The sequence below is a fragment of the Olea europaea genome, unplaced genomic scaffold (assembly GCF_002742605.1).
Source record: "Olea europaea var. sylvestris unplaced genomic scaffold, O_europaea_v1 scaffold60, whole genome shotgun sequence".
Lineage (NCBI taxonomy): Eukaryota > Viridiplantae > Streptophyta > Magnoliopsida > Lamiales > Oleaceae > Olea > Olea europaea.
In genome coordinates this window covers 70,301-79,201 of record NW_019264346.1, presented here as the reverse complement: position 1 = coordinate 79,201, position 8,901 = coordinate 70,301, and the positions used below count along the sequence as shown (strand labels likewise).

Here is an 8,901-nt window from a genome sequence, read left to right as displayed (position 1 = left end):
TCAGTCGACATAAATGACTGAACGATAATTCAACATCGAATAATGGATGAACCGACCAAACGTTGCCTTACCTATTGGACGGCTAATATTCTTTGTGGCTTGTTGATTTCTCCCATTGGAAGTTAACCCTAGTCGAGCCTACTTACCATATCCCGACTTACCTTATGTTGGCCACTTGACTTACTATATATATTGGTGCCTTTGCCTTTGTTGGAACCGTCCAAAAATTGAAGCCGTGAGGAAGAAGAAACTGCCGTGTCCAGCCGTGTCTTATGCCTTCATCTCCTTCGTGATTTCTTCTCCACCCAAACTGCTTGAGTCTTTGTGAACCTTACCTGAGTGGTATCCATCCTAAGTGTGTGGATTGAATCAATTAAGCAAGAGAAGAAAGCAACCATAGGAAGAAGAGTAGCCGACGGTATGGGTTCTTCCAGTTTGATGTTGAAACTCGGTTTTAATGGTTAACTGAGCCCGGGAATCAGCGTGAGCAGCAAGAGGAAGGTCCTAACACATCACACTCTTCTTTTTGTACTTCTGTTAAATTTGCAGGAAATTTGCCATCTATGGGCCTTTGAAACTTTTTGTTGGACCAAAATACCCTTCATCTTTTATTGCCAAATTGAAAAATCTCCTTTCCCATTAAAAATTCCAACTTCAAAGCATGAAGACATTTTAAAAAAAACTAGAACAACCAAAAGCACAGATAGGTCACACAAAGTTATCCTACGGTCGCAATATACACCGTTCTAGATTCCCAAGGTTTCGTAAGATTCACGATCTTAGATCAAGGGAATGTTCGAACAGGTCAAGTCCAGGTGTTCTAACAGGAAAATCAATGCAACACGAAGGTATGTAAACAAAAGTTCGAATTTCCACGCAACAAGCCTCACACAGTGACTATATGATAGGTAAAGCACAAAATCAACTACCAACTTGCAATCAAAACTCAACACTTTAAAAACAGAGCAAATAATTCCTAAATTTTCTAGCACAAACAATGGTTGCCAAGCAATGACAACCCCCAATGCTAACGATCACCCCACACGATGATCTGCTAATGCTGAAATTTAAAACTAAGTTAAGCCAATATACCAGAGCGGACTATCTGAGTCCGTAAATTATGAGAGTTGCGAATTTATCACTTTAGGACCACCACTATTCGTCCTAAAGTCTCTGGAAACTGTAGTAACCAAAAAATCACGATCGAGTCCCGAACGCCCGAAGAACAACGCTGTCCAGATTCTTCTGCGTACCCTGAAACAGAAAACTTTCAACCAAAAAATGTCAGAAATAATATAAGGAACAAACTGCCTGAAGAGACCGTCGCCAGAAAACGTTTCACGCGCCCGCACGCGCCGTATCTTCCCTCTGCGTGTGGTCCTCACACGCTACCACACGCGCCGCCTTCGTCCAACACGCGCCGGCCTGCAGGGTTCCCCTCCTCCTACACGTCACGCCAGTGGTCTCCGTTTCCCCAAACTCCTTCTAGATTGATCAGAAAACGTGAAAAACGGAGACTGATTTAAACAGTTTTTGGACAGCTTCTTCGATCTGATTTCTGCTGCGTTTCTGCCTATTTTCTGGACGATTTCTGGTAGATTTCACGAGCCAAAACCTTCACTTTGAAGCTCTGATACCAATTGTTGCGGAAGCTCTCTCAAAAGGATCTTCAAACAGTTATTTTTCAGGCTCAGTCCAACATACCTTTCTCTTTCTCTACCAACAACCAATCCAAACGGCTCCAAACCACAACTAATTGATTCACCCTGGTTGCTATACAATCTTACTCACGTAGGACAAGAAAAGGATGATGATTTATGGCCACAAAGGCTAGGAGAAGACACCACAAAGGTATACTATGAAAGAATTACCAATTGCACACGTTATATAAGTGTTTTGGACACTTCTGAACACCTTTTTCTCACACAAAAGGGGGGCAGTCGGGATTCACTAGTTTCTTCTCTCAAAATCACACAATCATCATATCAAAGAGGCTAGGGTTATATTCATATATATACTCTAGGGTTAGGTTTTAAGTTGGGCTATTAAATGGGTAAACGGGACAAGATTCAAGCCATCCATAAGGAATACAATTGGGCCGGGTGTAGCTCATGGACTTGGTTGTTGGACTTATTTCATTCATCGACCTATGCCTATGAAATAATATTAACCCACGTTAACATCATAGTTCGGGATTTATTGGGTATCAAAAACCCAATAATATTCAACAATATATAATTAGAAAATATAGAGTGACCACTCTTTTTAACTGCTCAAATTCGAATGCCAAACAAATTACGAATATAGGAAAAATATCTAAATTGTGAGACTTGAGAATTAAGAGATTATTGAGAGCACAGAGCTGTATGAGAATGAGAGTAGAGGAAACTTCAAAGTTGTGTGGAAATTGAATTTTGATTACCTCTACAGTTAGGGATGGCAATTTGCCCCGCTCTGACCCTGCCCCGTAAAGGGGAAAATTATTATAATAATAATAAATAAATAGGGAGACAAAAGGGGCAAGCTGCCGCCGTTCTCGTCTAAGGCAGGGTGGGGGTGCCTCATCCCGTTGCCATCACTATCTACGGTTACTGAAAATGGAGTGGAGGAAGAAAAAAAAATTTAACCTTCAAATTTCTCAGGCAGCGGCCCGTGAAATTTGAATGGTGATTAGACATGATTTGTCATTGTTGCAAAAACACCAATATGGAGTCAGACGTGTTGAAATGGCCCCTCTGAAACCAGCTAGTGCGGTTCGCACGAGAAAATGTTGGCTCGACTTGCAGGCGACACTGTTCGCACTCAACATCCCTAGTCCCCTTGTCGGTCCCATCGATACGCCATCATTTATTGCTTCAAAAACTACCCGTTTCATGGGTACGATTTGTTTTAACTCACGGTTTAGAGATCTAAAGGATGCATTCAATTACTGGAACTTTTGAGATCTTACGCTTTTGCTTCCTGGGCCATCCTTTTGGACTTGTTAATTTCCTTGGCTTCAATTTTTTTTTTTTTTAATATTTGGTCTATTATGACTTGGATTTCCATCTTAAACGATCAATTTTGTTAAGAGGAACAATCCAAATCTTATATTTTGATCTATATTTCAATATTTAACCGAGCTAGAAATTATCCCTTAACATGGTCAACCCCTCCGAAGTACGTAATACAGAATTCAGTTTGGACAGAACACACCACTCGGCATTTATCCTCAAATGAGTTTTGCTACACGTACCCGGAGTTTGACACTCCGGGTTACATGCTATTCACATGGGGTCGGAGGCCCCATGCCAATAAATGTGTGGGGTCCGACCCCCTCACTCACATCATGTAATTCGAAGTGTCAAACTCCGGATACAAATAACAAAACTCATCCTCAAATTCTTATGATCAAATTCAATACTAAAGTACCACTAGTTCAATGTTAGTTAACGCTACCAAACCAGCTCGCAAAATAGAATAGTTAGCACCAAACGAGGATCGTGCTTTACAGAAGTCGAAGACAAGCTTGTAGACCCGTAAACAGTGGTTGCGTAGTTCATCTGCGCAAACATTTAATACTAGTAAATACTACCGAAATAGTTGTAAGTGAATTCAGTAGAATAAATTTCACACATTTAGTGTTCATAAATACGCCACAGTTGCAACAACTCCTATTCTAATAACTATATATTGGGCTTCTTGGAGGAGAATTTCTTCATCGGGATACATTTCCCTTTCATCGAATTCTCTTTCTTCGATTCCTCCTCGGCTGCATCTCCCAGCCCCGCCATGCTGCTCCTGATCGATGCAAATATTGCTCGTTTGGTAAGTTAAACGGTAAGACTCAAGACAATATTATCGAAGCAAAATAAGCTAAAACTCCATAATTAATTAAACTAGAAAAAGTACACAAAGTGAGACAGGAAGTACACAACAGTCAATAATTCTAATGTATAAGCAACACAGTGAATGTGCATAACTGGTACTGCGACAAAGAGTTGTCTATTAGATAATATATATTCAATTCACATGCAAATGTCTGTAGAATTAATTCAAGTGTTCCCAGCCGGAAAAATTGAAAAGAGAATATTCTTCTGACCCGCCAAGAAATGGCCCGGTTTAGACGAAACCTGAAATGGACCGTGATGTAGTCCGACCCACATTCGGTTGAGTTTTGCTCGCGTCAAGCCTCTTTTTTTATTTGGATGACCGGCCTAGTTCGACCGGTTTCTTATTTTAAATGGCCTCATGGGTGGGGATATTGAGAAGTCTAGTGTGGTAAATAGGTACCGACCTAGTTGAGACGACCGAATGTATAGATCTACTTATCGAATATTTTCAAGAATCTGAAGTGAAAAAAAAGAAAAGAAAAAAGAATGAAATACCTTTCTTCATTGTGGGAGGATGATTTCTTCAATCCAGGCTCAACCTGAAGTCGTTCTTCAGTAGACATCGACTCAACTATGCTCCCACTGAAGTACTCTTTCTCCTCGGACTGCAAGTTCCCAAACCTCGGATTTTCCGACATACAACTTATCATCTCATCATCCTCCACCGCCACCTTAGCGGCAGCCTTGCAGACCACTCCTTTATGCAACCCCCCACCACCGTTCCTAGCCACGGTGCCCGGTGGTGGTTGCTTCACAATTGCAGCCGGAACACTCTTCCTAAACGACCCCGATCCACCACAGGCAATAAGGCTTAACAGCATAGAGTTTCTAGTCAATAATGGCTTGTTTCCCACCAAATTACCATCTTCAACCACCTTGGAAGTATTTGATGGAGGGGTTAAAACTGAATTTTCAAGTTTTAACTCAGTTCTGATGTTTTTATTTGGCTCTTCCTGTTGTAATTCATAAATTTCATCCGTAGAGACTCCTCTAGAACATCTAGAATGTGGTGTAGTGGAGCTCGTATAGCTTGTTTTCTCCTCGTACTCTTCTTCCTCTTCGTCCTCTACTTCTGCATTTTCTTCGTCTTCATCTCCACGATAGTGGTTGTTCACAAGTTCTTCGGGCTCTGGGTGTCGTTTTGAAGATAAATATTTGTGTTTTGGCTGCAAATTTGTATCTTGGAATTGAAGAACATTGCCAACTTGAAGATGTTGCAATTTCTCTAACACACGAATTATGAACAACATTAAAACATAAATAAACACAAATTTTAGCCTCAATTCAGGATTAGGTTTAATTATCTAACCAAAAAAGACTAACCAGTGCAGCCTTCAACTAATTCAGACCCTTTGAGTACATATTCAGCTCCTTCTGATGGATAAATAATATCATTCTCTGCCAAGTCATTCCATACATAGCCATTCTTGTAGCTCCTACAATCAAATATTACTAGTCATATAAGCATTCATTACACGCATAAATTTTTCGGGTCACCAACTTTCTTGACCTTCCGACATTGGACCGTAATTAGAAAAGCTAAATTTAACTTTCTTGACACTAAAAGTATAGACAAAAAAAAGCTACTTATTAATAACCTTTTTAGCTTAACAAAGCATGATCCATTGTCTCATGACTTCGACGAACCCTGTCTCTTTCACGGCGCACACATATATTTTCATGCAATGTAAGCATCTAATCTTCTTTAATAATCACTAGAACCAAAAGTAAGGAAGATTAAGAGTAAGATACCTTTTGCAAGACCAAGAATAGAGTGAAGGCACTCCTTTACCTCTTAGAACAGTAAGGCGCTCCATAACATCTGTTCCATTCATGCGATGAAACATCATCGTACAAATTTGTCTAAGGTGAAAATTTTCAAGAGAAAAGCGAGAAACGTTTTTAATACCTTTCAAACGAAGCTGTTGATGAACCAAATGAAATACTTCCATGTAATGTGGATGCTCAAGATGGCCATCTCTTGATAAATAGTAAACAACTTGTACTTTCTTGAATGTGGGTTTGATCCCTCTTTGTTGCATACATACTTTTGCTCTCTCTGGACTCATTTGTCTAAACCTTGGTCTCCCTGGAAAATCCATTAAAATAAGCAGCTTTTTTTTACTTCTCTGCTTATGTTGAAATTGAAAACACACCAAACCCTATTGCCCCTTTATAACGAATGTAAATGAGCAAAACAGATGTATAGGCTTGGATAGAGACAAATACAAATGTCTCGAACGCCGTGTCTACAGAAAATTCTTTTAATTTATAGAGAGAGTGTGTTAGTGATGGCAACGGAGCATGTTCGGGGCCGGATTTTGGACAACGGGGCGGGTTCGGGGCTTTCGCCCACCTTAGACAGAGTGGGGACGGAGCAACTTTTTGCCCCGTTTAATTTTTTTTATTTTATTATTATTATTATTATTATTATTATTATTTTTTTTTTTTTTAACATTCGATATACTTTTGTAGAATTTCAGGTAGTACTTCTATCGTAATCCTTTATTTGGCACATTTCTCCTGTTCAGGTTTGTAGCCCCTGTAATATTTGGTAATTATCCACCGTCCATGAAAAATCATATCAGAGGAGGACGTCTTGAAAATTAAATTATTTTTAATTTTTTTTCCCTTCACGGGGCGGGTTTGGGGCGGGGCATCCTCGCCCTGTCCCTCCCCGCATCCCATGACGGGGTGCACATCCCCGCCACGCCAACCCATTCAGGTTACCCCATTCGGGATGGGACGGGGTAAATTGCCATCTCTAGAGTGTGTGCATATATTGCGATTAACATTATTATTATTATATTTTAAATTTCAATAAAAATGGAATGTGTAATTGAAAAATTGTGAATTTCATAAAATATGTATTCAAAATTAATTGTTGACTTTAATTTAGATAAAAATCAAGATTTTAATCCCAACAAACATGGACATAATTGTATTTAATTAACCTTTTTGCAAACTGAGTCAACGTAGAAGTGAAACAAAGTTTTATCAAATTATTTTTAGACATATGGATTCAAATTTAGCTTGCAAATTGTCATTGAGGTGGATAATTGGATTCATTGTGAAAAGTTAAAGGGTTAACAAGCAGATAATTTAGATTTCAAATCGATCGACCAAGACAATGGGAGTCACGACAAGAATAACAAGGTAGAGATTCTAGATGTGCCTAATCCGAATGTGAAAGATGATTTTAGGGTATGATTGAAAACAAGTTGACCTTGGACTTGACTTTATATAATAAGACATTGACGATTAATCGAAAATTACTTAAGTAACATGAGAGTGTGTTACTAGAGAGCTTATTCCACTATCTGTCGCATTGAGAGCAGCAACGAATGAGATTGAGGTAAGAACCGACGTCCTATCTTTCTCTTCGAACATAAGGGATATGCTTATAACACTTTTGAATACATTTATTCAGATTGGGACGAAATACGGACTCACCTTATGTGTGTTTATTTATTAGTTTAATGTGTTGTAACTGAATATTGAACAAATTTGGCTGTTCTAACTTTTGATCAGTGGAAAAAGCAAGATACACATCTTATTGCAAGTAAATTTACTACTTTCAATAGCTAGAGGTGTGCAGAATCTAGGACTGAAACTAATCTACTAATTAATATGTAAATTTTTTTTTTTTTTTTTACAACGTGTCCGGGCTTGCGTCCGACTAGATCCTTGTCCCTGAACCTCCGGCCCCTCAGCAGTTCAGGGAGGTAAATCGCAGGATGTGCCCTTGTTGGCTCCCAGGTTCCCACAACTCATTTGGACTCCTTCCGCAAAGAGAGCTCTCTTCGCTGGGCGTTTGTTCAACCAAATGGCTTCCCCTCCATTTTAGCACCTAGTGTTAACTCCAGGAATCGAACTCTTCACCCTTGCTTTCAGCGTCCCTGCGAAGTGATTGTTCCACCAACTCGGATGTGCCCTGGGGGGCTAATTAATATGTAAATTTACTTTTACATGTTGTCGTCAACCCTTTATTAACATAAGACAATTTCCACGTGCTTTGTTAGCTGTAAGAGTATCACTGCAACAAACTACTAAACTTTTTGTTGTGGCAATCGTGATAATTAATTCATTTTTCTTCCTAACTTTTTACCCTACGGATCATGCAATTTAGGAGAGTAGGGCAAAATGACCGGGTCGTAGCTCATCAAGCCGTCTGAAGTTTGGACAAGTGTAAGCCCGACTTGCTTTTTTTTTTTTTTTTGAGACGATTTTTCCAGGTCATCATGCCTCAAGCTGTCTAAAGTTTGGACGAGTCTATATATATCATGAATGATTTTCTAAGTACCGGTGCTTAGCTTATGTTAAGCACCGGTGACATGACACACTGTTCACCAATTAAATGGTGTGTCATGTCACCGGTGCTTAACATATCCTGCCTGATGATAGGACATATGACAGACTTGAGCTCTTCTTCTTCCTTGGAACTTGCCGGGATGGTTTATTACTTTGCATTTGACTCTTTGATGGCAAAAAGCGGCCGTTTCCATCCATTAAAGACCAACTTGCATCAAAATTGAAAAATTATGGACTTTATAGTCTTAATAGGGACCCAAGTGCTCTAAGTGATACTTGAGGAGTTGCTGCGAGCTTACACTAACTTAGACAAGTATGGAAAAATTTCACCACTAGTCCCCAACTTATTTTTACTAGCAGTATATTGATCCTCAACATATTAAACCAACTTTTCATTATAATTTCACGGTTGTTCTTCAACCCAAATCTCTATTCAATAGTCACGTGTTACTCTCACATCACATGTCCAGCTTTACGAAGAAATATTTTGCTTTCATAATTCCACACTTGGCTCATAGTTTTGAAGTGAAACTTACTTTCTTTAAAGCACAAAATAATTTAACTCGGATTTAGACAAAATTATATGAGAACAACGTGTTTGACAATTACACCTTTAGTTGCAATGAATGCAAATTTGTTTGACGTGATGTACAATTAGCATCGTTCGTAAGATTTAACAGTGATGTAAGATTTTAAGTTAATGTTTCTAATAAAGTGA

The 8,901-nt window shown here is 39.1% G+C and overlaps 1 protein-coding gene across 1 annotated transcript; it reads right to left on the bottom strand.

Annotated features, from left to right (window-relative positions):
* Window positions 1–3,444: 3,444 nt before the first annotated feature.
* LOC111389573 (protein UPSTREAM OF FLC-like) lies at window positions 3,445–6,080 on the bottom strand. Its single transcript, XM_023014497.1, has 5 exons — window positions 5,782–6,080; window positions 5,625–5,694; window positions 5,196–5,308; window positions 4,368–5,097; window positions 3,445–3,780 (listed from the first exon to the last, which is right to left on the bottom strand). The coding sequence occupies exons 1-5, from the start codon at window positions 5,972–5,974 to the stop codon at window positions 3,666–3,668; spliced, it is 1,221 nt and encodes a 406-aa protein (XP_022870265.1). The 5' UTR covers window positions 5,975–6,080; the 3' UTR covers window positions 3,445–3,665.
* Between the last annotated feature and the right edge of the window lie 2,821 nt (window positions 6,081–8,901).

Coding starts and splice junctions, on each gene's coding strand:
- LOC111389573 (XM_023014497.1), bottom strand. CDS start 5,974: ATGGATTTTCCAGGGAGACCAAGGTTTAGACAAATGAGTCCAGAGAGA. Junction 5,695..5,781: donor TCAACAGCTTCGTTTGAAAG/GTATTAAAAACG, acceptor TGAATGGAACAG/ATGTTATGGAGCGCCTTACT. Junction 3,781..4,367: donor TCCTCCCACAATGAAGAAAG/GTATTTCATTCT, acceptor TGCATCGATCAG/GAGCAGCATGGCGGGGCTGG.